This window comes from Choloepus didactylus, chromosome 11, assembly GCF_015220235.1.
Source record: "Choloepus didactylus isolate mChoDid1 chromosome 11, mChoDid1.pri, whole genome shotgun sequence".
NCBI classification, from domain to species: Eukaryota; Metazoa; Chordata; class Mammalia; order Pilosa; family Megalonychidae; genus Choloepus; species Choloepus didactylus.
Genome location: NC_051317.1, coordinates 62,061,904 through 62,075,988, shown reverse-complemented (window position 1 = coordinate 62,075,988; position 14,085 = coordinate 62,061,904). Strand labels below are relative to the sequence as shown.

At 43.4% G+C, this 14,085-nt stretch overlaps 1 protein-coding gene across 1 annotated transcript in view; it reads left to right on the top strand.

The window, feature by feature from the left end:
- The window catches only part of PRLR (prolactin receptor), a 170,433-nt gene that overhangs the window by 141,483 nt on the left and 14,865 nt on the right, over window positions 1–14,085 (top strand). The window contains exons 4-6 of the mRNA XM_037799106.1: window positions 6,949–7,061; window positions 10,251–10,383; window positions 11,853–12,022. Of these exons, the coding sequence (XP_037655034.1) occupies window positions 6,992–7,061; window positions 10,251–10,383; window positions 11,853–12,022 (373 nt within the window). The 5' untranslated portion in view covers window positions 6,949–6,991. The remainder of the gene's footprint in view (window positions 1–6,948; window positions 7,062–10,250; window positions 10,384–11,852; window positions 12,023–14,085) is intronic.

The window sequence follows — 14,085 nt, the reverse complement described above, 5'->3', positions numbered from 1 at the left end:
CCATGGTCCCAAGGTCTTCTGGCCTGGCCACTCCAGCCATGGCCAGGTTGGCTTCAGCGCTCCTGGGGCTCCTGCGGACGGGGTCCACCGTGCCTTGGCAGCCATCCGGAGCGGAAAGCATGGTGGTTACCAGCACAGACTCCAGAGCCCAGCCACGGGCTTCCTCCCCCTCCATACACCAGTCACTAGCTGTGTGATCTTGAACGCGTCCCAGGCTTCTCATGAGGGTGAAGTTGCAAACTTTAATGCACTTGAGACGGCACCTGGCATCCTACAGTGTTGTTTTTATCACCACCCAGTTCTGAGCTCACTGGAGGCTTTTAAGATGTGGTTGTTGGTTTAAACCACTTACCTCTTTGAGTCTCAGTTTTCTCATCTTTAAAATGGGAGCAATAATATGATAATAATAACATCAATGATGATGATAATAACAATACCTTCCCTTGCCCATTGTACAGGATTATTGTAAGGGTAAAATGTGATAATGATGTGCAAGTGCTTTATAAACTACAGAGCTCCATGTAAGTAACAGTTTTGTCATTTTATTTTGATACTGTTGTTACTTTCAAGCAGGACTCAGAGTCCAAAGACTTGGATTCTCATCCCTGCTCCCTTCCTGCATTGTGTGATGGTGGACAGAGCCCATTATGTCCCTGAGCCTCAGTTTCCTCTCCTGTCAAGAGGCACTTAACAGAGGCATTTTATTTGCTAAGTGAGATCAGGTCAGTCAGTGGTTCTCAACCTTGGGGCTACACATTAGAATCATCTGGAATGCTTTTTAGAAATGTCCTTGTCAGAGTGAACACAACTCTGAACCAATTAATCAAAATCCCTAAGACCAGGGCATGGGAATTGGTACTTTAAAGAAGCTGCCTGCCTAGTCTAATGTGAATCATGGATTGAAAACCACTTCGTCTGTGGAACAGCTTTGTAAACTGCAAACATCATGTGTAATTTATGTGTGCTTTTTTATTGTTATTAATCAATCAATGATCTCACGAGGGACGAGTTCCTCGGAAAAGCAGGCCAATTTGTATTTTCCACCATCTGTCCGAAGTGTGCCCTGGCCCGGCAGAACTGAAACTCCTCCAGTTCCTATTCTCGCCTCCAAGCCAAGAAGGACGAGAGAACACAATCCTCCCTCAGATAAAAGCCGAGGTTGGGATGATGTGGTGAGTGAGCCGCGCTGTGGTGATTTGATTTGGGCACAATGCCTGCAGCCACGGACAAGCATTCAGCATTCTGTTTTATTCAGGCGACTTCGGTGCAAAGGTGTATACATCACAGTGTGGCAATTTATCCCGATTCGGTTAGGAGCCAGGAGATCTTTACAGTTAAGCCCCCAGATGCAGTACCATTCTGAGTCAGCTCCAGTTTGGACAAATGCTGTCTCTGCTAACCTTTTCTGTCTGACAGAAGGCAGCCATCCCCAGGCAGAGCACACTTCCTCCTCACTGATGCAGATTCACCTAGCACTGAGGCAGGGGGTCATGGGAGAGGAGGGAGGGAGGTTGTCTGGATCAGAGGTTGACATTTTACAGCAGTCCCCTCGCTGTTTCTAATAACTTTCACACAGCTGTGATGTCCTGACTAATCTGCTGAGTTCTAATATGATGGACATGTTATATACACATTTTTCCCTTGTGGAAAGCTCCAGATGTTTCCCAGTAAAGGGTGTGTCTCAAAACAGGGAATAGGAGCAAAACCTGTTCGAGAAGCAACAAAATGGAAACTTTACCATTGTAGTGATAAAAAAATTAAATAGCGAACAATCACATGAGCAAGGGCCTTCCTGTGAAAGCTCACAGACAGACACGTAAATACGTTGCCTGGACTAGGGACGGATAAATGTTTCATGGCTGTGGGCACATGTTTGGTAATATCACAGAGCAGGATTTGCAGATTAGCAAGTAAGAGCTAGAACCTCCACCTGCCAACCCCCGGGCCAGGGTTCTGTGGGTGCTACATCCCTGACTCTCAGTGTCTGCGTTAAAGGGGAGCTGCCATATTCTCCTTAAAGCCTCTTTGGATTCTCACATCAAAGACAGAAAACCATGCTGGTTCCAAGCCCAGTGTTCGACAATATTAGCATACAGCCATTCGTCCCTTAAGCAGAACTTCAGACCATATCTTAGAGTTTTGTTCTGTTTTTTAAGACTTCATTGATTCACTCATTCATTCTACAAATAGTCATTTTGACCATTCACTTTGGGCCCACCTTGTATAATGGTCTTAATTTTGAGCATGGCTTGAAATAGCTAATCTCTCCTGCGGCTCCCCCCACCCTGAGCAGCTTATGTCCTCTGTTTTCCAAGCTCAGTGTTGGCATTCTCTACTGGAAAGAAAAGCCAGGCTCCTGGAAACCGCAAGGTACATGCAAGCTGCTTCTCTCTCTGAGAATTTTATTTTAGCCTCAGGCCATTCAATCCAGATGGAGCAGGGCACATAGGAGGCCCAGCAGGCCAAGGGCCTCAACCCAGCAGAACCCAAAGAAAGCACCTAATGCTGTGCCTAACATTTAAAAACAATGGATGAATGCATCTAAAATTTGTTTATAAAAAAAAAACACTTTTTGTATTTTTTTCTGGGTTAAGAAAGGCATTTGAAATTTAATTTGGGTTAATAGGAGGTATAGCAGGCAAACTACTAACCATTGGAGGAGATATGAAGTTGAAGAAGAGCCCAAAGTAGATATGAGATGTGCAGAGTTTCCGTAACATCTGAGTCCTGATCATTACCTTCCAGTCTTAGCAAAATCCAAAGTTAGCCAAAGGCTGGAAACAACTCAAATGTCCGTTAGCAATAGAATGAATAAATAAATGATGGTACTCAATACAATGTTATATGAATAAAGATGAACCAGATTAAATGGGAATGAATTATGTAGAACTACTTGTGACAAAGAGGGTGAATCATACAACAATGTGGAATAAAAGCGCCACAGACCACATTCAAGCAATTCGTATCATATGATTCCATCAACTTAAAGTTCAAAAGTGGGCAAAACTAATCTAGAAAGTAATGTAGAAGTCAGAAGAGCAGCTCCTTTAGATACGGATGGGTAGAGATTGGAAGGAGGCACAAAGAGGATTTCTGGTGTGCTATCAGTGCTCTATTTCTTGACCTGGGTGTGACTTTTATGTTTTTACTTTGTGATCTTCCACTGAGCAATATATTGATGATTTGTGCATGTGTGACCAATCTTGGATTGGTCCCTGCTTGTCTTATCAGGGAATTGGGCTTGCAAGAGCTATGTAGGGCCTTAGAGTCCCCTCCCTAGCAGGTTGAGTCCATTTCTAGAACCAGGGAAACTGAGGCAAAAATCTGAGGAGCGCATTGAGGTGACAGTGGCAAATGAAGCAGAACACAGCAGGGTCTGCACTCAACTTCAGGGCTCCCCTGATACCAGGTCTTGGCAGCAAGTACCACAAAATGGTAGATCTGAGATTTCTGGCATTTGTCAGGGACTCAGGGGCTGAATGGGGCAGCATGTGCGATAGAGTCCAACAGTGGGTACTGCAAAAGACGAGGGGCTGGGAGAGCAAGGAGTGACAGTGGGGAAAGGGGGTTGTGGGTGATAGCTCACATCTGTTATTTTTAACACTCTTTCGGCACGCCCTTCCTAATGCAGATGGTAGAATCTGCCCCAGCTCTGGGACTGTGCTCTGATTTTCCATCTGGGGAAAATGGCTTTGTTTCTCAAAAGCATAAGCTGCCAGGGCATAAATTGTTGGACCTCTTTCTCAACTTTTCGGCCTCAGTGGGAGACACTTGGCTTAATGGGAAAGGATGATGACAGGAGGCTTTTGGAAAGGGAGGGTGTAGGCAGTATCAGAGTTGATGCAGAGCAAAATGAGGAAGAATGGATTTTCACAATGAGCATACCACAGTGGGACAAAGCATGGTGGGAAGGAATATTTGAATAAGGTAATGGGGAGGAGCATAAAGATGGGAGACTCTAAGGATCCTGAAGCAAGGAAGCCAAGGCAAGAAGTCAAGGGCAAGGTGTGGGGTCTGCTGAGTTGGTACAAACCTGTACCCAGTTCCAAGTCTTGCTTTTTTAAACCACAGTCCCCCACTCTCCTAGTGAGGAGTGAAGCCTAAAATAATGGTCCTTGGACTAGATGTGTGGAGCTAATGTTTTCCTAATTGGACTCCAAATATTTGGAATGATTTGCCACTGTAACCATCATTAAAGCAGGCATTGGGCCTTCTTTGGGTGTTCCATTCCCAAGATGGGGTGAACAAGAAGGGCCACGCCTGATCCCTGATCAAGATCCTGCTTGTAATGAAGAGTGGACTCAGAGAGACAATAACCAAATTTATCCCCAGCCTAGTATCTGGCAGTTATGAAAAAACGGTCACTGTACAAGCACGAGCTTTACCTAAGTTCTGGAAAGCACCAAAATGCATGTTTGGGGTATCATTTGACATAGCTCCCTTATGAGTGAGCACTTGTGATCATCTTTCTCTCTGAAGGTTTACTTATCCCTCTGTGTTTGCCCTCCTGAAAAGTTGCATGATGAGTTGGGAAATCATTAGTGAAAGACAATACTGACACCACTGAATATGTCTAATTCCTGGTCCAGGGGTTTTAAGGCAACTTTAGAAAGTGCACATGGCTAGTAAACAAATTACAGGATATGTCTTAGGAAATCCCAGAGGAAAGTTATTTATTTTTAGTCCCTAATATGCTTCCTGAAAACACTTTTATAGGAAGACTTTATTTAGGATAGTTTCTTTGAGCCTGGACCAAAGCACCAGGGAGTTTAAGCAGATGACAATATCTACAATATCTACTCCTGCCTCCCCATCTCATCAATGGCTTTTTTGGGTTTTTTTGTTTGTTTGTTTGTTTGTTTTAGCACGGGGATTGCAAAACACGTGGAGCCCTGATTCAGTAGAAATGTCTGGATAACATCTGGCGTCACCTGAAAGGGGTGATTTATAGCATGTTGACCTCAAGCATTTTGATGCAATGTCCCAAATTGCAGGGAAGTCTCAATAAAGGGTTATAAGAGATATTCCTTGGCCCATGAGCAGAATTCCATCCCCGAGCCAGGCTGAGATCACCAGATCACCAGCACAGAGAAGAACTCATTTTCTTCAGGGCTGTATGAACCTAACAAAGGCAGGTTGGTGAGATCAGCAATGTTTGAGATCCCCTGGGCTAAGCAGGGCCAGAAGCTGAGATGACCTCTCTCCAGCCCTGGCTCGCCTGCTCCTGCTGGGGACTCCCTGCCTGCCAAGGCTCATCTTATTGTCCACCTTGGGTCAGTTGCTTTTGCCTCCACTGTCTCCTCCATAGAAGGGGGTATAATTGCACCATCCATCTCAGACTTTCGTTGAGTTGGGATGATTTGCCAGGCTCTCGAAGGGCCGGATTTCTCCCTCCCACTGGTAAGTGATTGACAACTTACTAAAAGACTCTGTACTTTGGTTTTCTCATCTGGTAAAAGGAGATGGCAGTAACCTGTACCTACCCTTGGGGACTCTTGGGAGAGCTAAGTGAAGTTTGAGTGATTAAGGTAGTCACCCCAGTAACTGACCCATAGTAGGTGCTCCAGGTATGGTAGGCTTTATTTTAACCCCTATGAGCCTTTAACAACCTGGTCTAAATGAGCTGATGTTGAGGGAATTGATGGAGAGGGTGGTCAGGACATTTGGAAGGAATCCTGGAAGACTGCATGGAAGGGCTCCAAAGAACTACACCCAGGCTACCTCACGTTTCATCCAGGAGCAGGTACTGAACCAGGGGCCTCAATATAAGAGAGCTGCTTGATGGCACCCATGTGCCCCAAACCTCTATTATCACTTAGATTTATATCTGAGAGTATGTCTCAGAGGAGGAGTCCCAGGTGGAGAAAGCTCTCTGAGAATGTGTCCGTTAGGTCATGTCCAGCTGCCACACAGAGAGCCACCTGATCAGCAGGTTGGCAAAGATGCTCACTCTTCTCTAATATTCCAAGATTGACAGATTTACCCCTGGATTTTCTTCCCTTGATTAAAACAAAAACAAAAACAAAAAAAAAATGAAATTTAAAGGGAAATTTAAACCATTGTGTTTCTAAGAATTTACACTTAATTAATCAAATCTGTAATTTTGTGCAAGTTGTTTTAAGTCCAACAAGACTAATGGGCCTTTTTCAATGCCTTTGAATATCCTTTTTTCTTAGAAGGGCATTTAAGAGGCTTTGAAAGTTGTTCTAAGGGTAAAAAAAATATATACTAATATCAGTAATAAATTGCTTAAAACTCTCAACCCCTGCAGTTTCAAAATTTCCTTAATACCCTGAGCCCAAGGGATTTGAGTTATTACTGGGGTTTATCATCTCTTATTTATGGGGCTTTTCAAAGGGGAAAAAGAAACCATGTGGAGGTTCACAGGAGTTCATTGTGTGGTTTATGGCCATGTCCACTGCCCAGAAGATTTCCAGAGTCTTTGCAGCCCAAACCTTCAGAGGAAACCCTTCTAACTTGGTGGCTTCAACAGGGCCAGGCTGGAGACATGCTAAGGGTACTTACTTTTCAGCATGGATTATTTGGGGCTGATGGATCAGAGTGAGAGCCCTCCTAGAATGGGTTTTCTTGTAAGACACATGGATACAGTCTGTCATACAAGATGGGCAATATGCTGTTAGGCGACTGGGGGTGGAAAGAAAACAATTTTTCTCTGGGTTGTGTGCAGAGAAGCTGACTGCCCGGTGGCTCCCTTGAACATTGTCATCTGATGACCTCTGGTGGTGGAATTTTTCCCAGCATGTGTGAATTGCTGCATCTGAGCCAAGCCATCCAACCATGCTACATTTTCCTACTTTCCTTTCCTCCTGTTTTGCCATTTCCTTTAAGTAAGGAGCAGGAACCCATTGCAAACACCCAGAATAAAGTGGTGCATGTGCCTGACCTGACCATCATTTCACAAAAGCTGCCTGGGGCCTTCTCTTTCAGGGAACCACTGATACCTCTCCTGTTGAAAGAGAAGGGAGCCAAAATGAAGGAAAATGTGGCATCCACAATTATCTTCATTTTGCTACTTTTTCTCAACACCAGTCTTCTAAATGGTAAGTAAGAGACTGTCCTGCCCTCTTTAAATACCCAGGGTGTTCATCCAGGGAGTGGAGAGTCGTTGCAGCCCTTTTGCACCACAGTTGAGAGAAATGAAAATGTTTCTGTCATTAAATTATTTGCAATGTTTTGGGCACATGCAAAATCTCGTTAACTATGCTCTGCCTTCCATCATCATTTTGATTGTGTAGTGAAGCAGCTCTGAGAAAAACAAGACCTGAGTTCCGTTGGGCTCTGTCAGTTACCAGCTTGAGTCAATTCCCTGATCTCTCTGGATTTCCACATTTGTAAAGTGAGGATTGCAATGTTTCATCCACCTCCAATGAAATAATGAGTGCGAAAATTCTTTTTAAAACTGTAAAGAGATGTAAGAGATTGCTGTTACGTAGTGGGAAACAGGTACAGCCAATTCTGTATTATCTGTGCTTAAAAGGCGAAATGAACTCCACAGCTAAACTAGAGTGTGTGTGGTATGCCTGTGTATGCACATTTCTGCATGTGTAACTTTGTCTCTTTCTGTGTGTGTCTATTCTGTGCATGTACCTGTGTGTGGATTTACTTCTCTCTGAGAATGCTTTTGTGGTGTACCTGTGCATATAGACCTCTGTGAGTGCATACTTATCTTATGTACTTATGTGTCTTAACTTTTGTGTCTGTGTCTGAGTGCAAACGCTTCTCCACATGTGTACCCATGTGTGCCAGTGTGTACTTCTATGTGTGCCAGTGTGTACTTCTATATGCATGCACTGGTGTGCATTTCTGTGTGTGTGTGCACTTCTGGTGTGAACACTGTAAGGGTATGTGTCTTGTAGCTATGCATGCAGTACCTGTGTGGTTGTCCCTGTGCTTCTGTGCATTTTATAGGGACAATGAGACAGTCCATTAGTTTTGGGAGATTTTTTTTTTTTTTTTAATCATCACATCCTAGATTTATTACAAGTGACCTGAAGGACAAAGGAGAGAACTATTATATAAACACTTCAATTCCTTATATATGTCTTAAATAGAGGAAGAATTCAAACAAGAATATAGATAAAATATTCCAAAGCTCCAAGAAGCAGTTATGTTACTGAGTTCCATTTTTACAGACAAATAAGGCAATATCCCTGCACATTAGCTTTTTGATAATTTTCATATATTTTTCTTTGATACAAGAGAAAAATAACCAGAGCTCACAATGTACAGTTATTACACAATTTTCTTTTTTTTTTTAGTTTTAACTGTCTCCTCTAAAGGGAGTGAAAGTTTTGACTAATTGTAATTTCACAACTTTCCCCTCCTCTCTTGCATTCCCTAAAGAATAGCCAGTGAAATAAGCTGTCAGAGAGAGAAAAAGAAAAACAGGGGTCAGGATAATCCGTAAGAGAAACTCTAAATAAATAACCAGTAATTGCCCTAATTGGCTTCTGAGTGAGCCCATTATTGAACCATAGCTTGCTTATTTGTTGTTTGTTTTTAAATAAACTTTTCTTTCTATCTCACATACTCCTCCCACCCCCCCCCACCCACTGCCACCAAAAAAACTCAGATTTTTCCCATTAATCCAACGTTTTACCGTGTGAAATCATCCTGAAGAAATCTTCCCTGGAGGATGAGAAATGTAAATGTTGGCAGATCTGGCCCCAGGCCGCCCTTGACTATACTCATAGGTACTGTGAGCTGGAGCCCAGCCCAGCTCCAGCTGACACCATCACCCTGGTTTCCTCAGCCCCAGCCCCAGCCATCCCTGCCATTCCATTCATCTCTTCCTTCTGGCCAGTTTTGCCTAGTGCCCACTCTGCCATCGTTGACCTCCTCCCTGAGGTCCCCTCCAAACTTCCACCTGTTTGACCTGGTACTCGGCTAGAAGTTGGGTCCAAGTTGCCAGCACCAGGGGTGGAGGAACCAGTGTGGGAAACAAAAGCAGAACAAGGTTGATGAGACCCACATCTAAAAGATGAGTTGATGAGACCCACTCTAAAAGCTCTCTCCTCTCTTCTCCCAACTTCCTGAATGAAACAGAGAGCATCCAGCAAGACAAGAAGGAAGATCAACTGAGGTTATAGGGATGAGCCTGGTTGAGCTCCCAGCCCAGCAGCAGATTAATCTCCCAGGATTACTTTTCCCCCTTTTGGGCCTGACAGTCAAGGAGGGGAAAGGGAAGACAGGTCACCCAGAGCTTCGCGGGTTAGGCAGCTAAATTATTCTGTTCCCTTGACACTGTCTTTTCCACATTGTCTTGTCAGACCTCCTCACTTCCAGCCTGGGATTGGACACAGCTCTTAGATAATAATGGAGGCTAATGACCAGGAGGGGAGCCACCGTCTCCCCTACCACTTGCATAACTCTTACCCTATAAAGAACCATAGAATTACAAGGAAGCCATCTGTCACCTCACCACAAAAAGACTCAAGGGAAGAGGGGGAAAACATAAGAGAAAAGGGGGACTAAATTTAAGATATGGAGACGGGGACAGGGAGGATCAGAAACAGACTGTGGGACTGGATCATAAGTTCACGGCTGAATGTCCACAGGAAAAAGTGAAGGGAAAGGAAGGAAAGGAGAAGATAAGGGGAGAGAGCAAAGAAGCAGCTGAGGGACAGCTCCAAATAAAGGGAGCATCCATGTTACAGTGAAAGAACAAAACATCAGGAGATTGAGTTAATGGTGTGGAACTAGCAAAAAGATGGTGGGCAGTGAAGGAGCAGACTGGATAAGGGCAAAGTATGCACAGGATGCTTGTACCTGGTGAAGAATCCTTCCTATGGCCACTCTTCTACTGTGGGGGTGGGAGTAGCAGTTTTGTAGATTCTGTGGGACTACAGAAGAGCTGTGTACTCTTCAATCTGTATGCATCCCTCTCGCTCTCAAAGCTCACCCTTAATACAATTACTTTGTTGGTATTTCATGAGTCCCTGATCCTCACCCAGGTTGTTGGTATCTCCATCTTGAAGTACCCCCCACCCACAAGCACACCCTCCACCCAGAGCTCTACCCCTAGAAACCCTGACAGCATGGGGCAGCCCACAGAGGAGTGTTGCTAGATGCCGATGCTTTGGCATTTCCAAGCACCCATCCCTAGGCCCACTCACCCCAAGACCACATCACTGGCCTGGGTCCCCTCCATCTCCTTCTGTTGCCAGCAGAATGGTCCAATGGTTGAATGGACATTAATTCTGATTCCAGTGGCTTCTGGCTTTTTCTAGGACAGTCACCTCCTGGAAAACCTGAGATCGTTAAATGCCGTTCTCCCGAAAAGGAAACATTCACCTGCTGGTGGAAGCCTGGAACAGATGGAGGACTTCCCACCAATTACAGTCTGACTTACTACAAGGAAGGGTAAACAGTTCTCTTATCTCCTGTCAAACTCCACATGAGTGCTACCACTCTCCTGGCCGAAAGAACACTGGTTCTGAGTTAGAATTACCACTCCCCTGGAGTCACACGGATAAGTTTCACACCACTGGGGTAAGATGAGACTGATAAAACCCATGCCATGTTCTCCTGTAACATCCTTGAAGTGTTCTCTCAATTTATGTATGCTTATCAGCCACAGCAGCAGTACAAAATTAACAAAGCTTCAAATTTCATAACTCCCCCAAGCTTAGGTTGAAGCCTGAGGCTATGGATCAAGAGTTTCCTAAGTGCTCACTAATTATCAGATGCTTATTTATAAACCTTGTGCCATTTACAATTATTTTTTAGTAAACAGTTTACTACTGCAACATAAGAGAATTGCCATGTAATCCTTGGAGGCCATGGTATGTTAGCTTTTCAAAATTGTTTTGTATCCGAGAAAATAAAGACAGCTCTAAGGAAAAGCAGGTGAAGGATTTTTCTTAGCTAATTGCTGATCCAGGAGCCACTATTTCCTACAGGGCATATTTAGCCGTAAGATTGCAGTGCCGGTTAAAGGAGATCAGCTCTGTGCAAGCATTTTGTTACATTCTCTGTGAGACCCTCCTGGAAATCCCTGGCAAAGTTGCATCTTTCCCCCATATAGAAAACATTTAGTTACTGGTAGAGACAGCTGGTCCACTTCCCAATGACTGCACTTTGTTTTACACAAAGCCCTCATCCCACCTGGAGTCCAAAGAGGCGGCTTGTAAACAGATTTCAAAAACTCAAACTGGCAACCAAAACTGATTAAGCCTCAATCCCTGTGTGGTGGGTCTTGAATGGCATCTTCTAAGTCTACATATGAGAAGCCTAATGAACCCCTTGGGCCTGAAATCTTTCCTCTCAAAGTCACTTCACTCTGTTGCTGACTTGGTGCAGACCGAAATGAATGGATACCAGTTTTTCTCTTCTTTATCTATGCTTTTTAAAGTGGAATGCCATTTAATACTCATGCACGCTAAGTGCTGCCTTGTGAATTTGCCCCACTTTGTGTGTAGGTGAAAGTCCAAATCTCGTGAGCTGACATGATCCAGTGCCCTGGGTATGGCAGTGCCTTGTCCATGGCAAGCTCAAATGTTTATTGGCAAGGGGCATGGGTCACAGGGCCCACAAAATCCTATAGAAAGAAAGGGTTGGTAAGAGGCAGAGGAGTTGCAGCCCTAAAATACCTCTCCTCCCTAGAAGCCACTAGTCTCTCTTCCCAGCTTCCTTCTCCCACACTATCTTCCATTTCTCACTCTCAGCTGACATAGGAAGGGAACAGAAGCTTGGGGAGCCCTTCTTCAGCTATTTTTATTTTTTTTTCCATTTGGAATGTCTGATCCCCAAAAGACAGTGATAGAGGTCTATTAAGAAAAAAAGGAGACTCTTCTAATTACTTTCTTATTCACTCCTATTACTCATTTCAGAGAGACACTCACCCATGAATGTCCAGACTACGAAACTGGTGGCCCCAACTCGTGTTATTTTAACAAGAAGCACACCTCCATATGGACGATATACATCATCACAATACATGCCACCAACCAGATGGGAAGCAGTTCCTCGGATCCACGTTATGTGGATGTGACGTACATAGGTAAGGGGAGTGGAGGAGGGGTTTGTTATTCCATTATTTATTTACCAGTAGTCACTCTCAGTTTGAGCATTCTTGGCTTTTGAATGGATCCCCAAAAAGAAAGATAAGAAAATTTACAATATTCTTGTCTCTTGAGCTTTTTAAACCAATTTTCATTGTCACTCATGACATTAAGGCTGCTACTTGGGATCCTTGTGTTCCTGTGTTTTCCCTTGACCCTTGTGTCATCTTCTTGCACCCAGCAGGGATGTTCTATTTATGCTTCCCTTGTCAATCTTTCTCTCCTGCCTTCCCCCCACCCCCCCCCCCCCCGCAACCAATTTCCCTTTCTTCCTTGGCATACTGAGACTTCTTTTTTCTCTCTCCGTGAAAGACGCAGCTGCTCCATGGAGTAACAGCTCTTAGAAGGAGCCCATTTGGCTCTATATCCACAGGAATTGCTCCAACTGCTTTGCCCCATATTCGGTGTTGCTTCTTAACAAGTGGAGCTATATTTTACAAGCAAAGAATTGGAGAGCAAATACTGCTACTTAAGCAGTTAGTTGAAGGCAAGATCACAAGCACAATGTTTAGGGAATCACTAACAATGTAAAACAAAGTCAGCCTGAGAAATGCTTCTTGTTTTGCATGACCAACATTAAACTGCAGGACAATTAGGCATCAGTGGACTGGCCTTTATGGTGTAGCAAGAATGACAAAGGGGAATCCTAGGCTGAGAGGTGGGTTGGCCAGGACTGGGTTCCATCCCTATCTTGGGTAATAATCTGGGAGCAGTTAAATAGGTTCATGGTCACCCAAGACTCATTGATTTACCTAATAGTACCCAATAAGGGACTGGCTAGGACTCCTAAGTGTTTGTTTGAATATCATCCCACTGGCATATTATCAATGACTGATCCTTAAAAATTAGAAATCTTTCCAACACTAACAGACACACACTTGAATATTTTCTCCCCCAGCAAAGAATTAGAATGAATCAAAACTGTATTTGATCCTAGTTTTCTGGTTAAGGAAACCAGAAAATTAACCCTGATGGCCAGTAGGAATCAAATAAATTCCAATCATATAAATTTACTTGAGATCTGGAGTCTTTAAGATGCTAAAGGCAAAATAATTCAAATTTCATGGGCTCTTTCTTGAATTACCCTCATATGTTAAACAGTTAATATTTGAGGACAAAACAAATAAAGAGCAGTTCTGAAATGGGCAACTATTATAAAGAATGCCAGGAACTAGGAAAAGACTTACTGAAAAATAGGATGTTTAAAAAGTGAAATCAGTGAGTATATCAAATTCACAGTGACTCTGGAAAACAGAATCTCTGGTGAAAGAATGCATTGGACCATATTTTTCAAAATAATACAAGAAGTTTTCATGGTACTCTCATCTAACCCTATAGCATACAGTGTTAGTAAAAATCAGTTTTAACCCCAATATATTTTCCATGAGTTTGACTCTCATCCAGTGATAACCTGCAGTACAGAATGACAACATTGCCAGATAAGCACTCAGAAAATTTTGTCGTTGTTGTTCATTAAACATAACCATGTTAAAGACACTTTAAAGCAGAGCTTGTCAACTAGCGGCAGTTTTGCCACCACCATCACCATGACCACCCCACCCACCATGGGATATTTGGCAATATCTGGAGGCATTTTTTATTGCCATGCCCTGAGTGGGGGCAGGGGTGGGAAACAGAGTGAGGGTTTACTTGCATCTACTGACTAAAAGACCAGTGATGCTGCTAAATATCCTATCATGCACAGGACAACCCCACAAAACAAGGAATTATCTGGTCCAAAATGCCAGTAGTGCTGAGGCTACTGCTTGAAAGAATTCATCCTGATCATTTTCTTTGTACTTTGGGCTAATATTTTTGGATCAGAGTCATGTCTCAGTATTGTAGTTAACTTAAAACTTACATTAAATAATTGATGTTTGTTTAGTAAGTACATGTAAAATAAGTTTTCTAAAGTGTTTATTTGTAACATATAAGCATTACGATTAGTGGCAAATTTTCTAAAGTTCAGGTTTTAGGCAAATGTGAATCATAATGCCAGGTA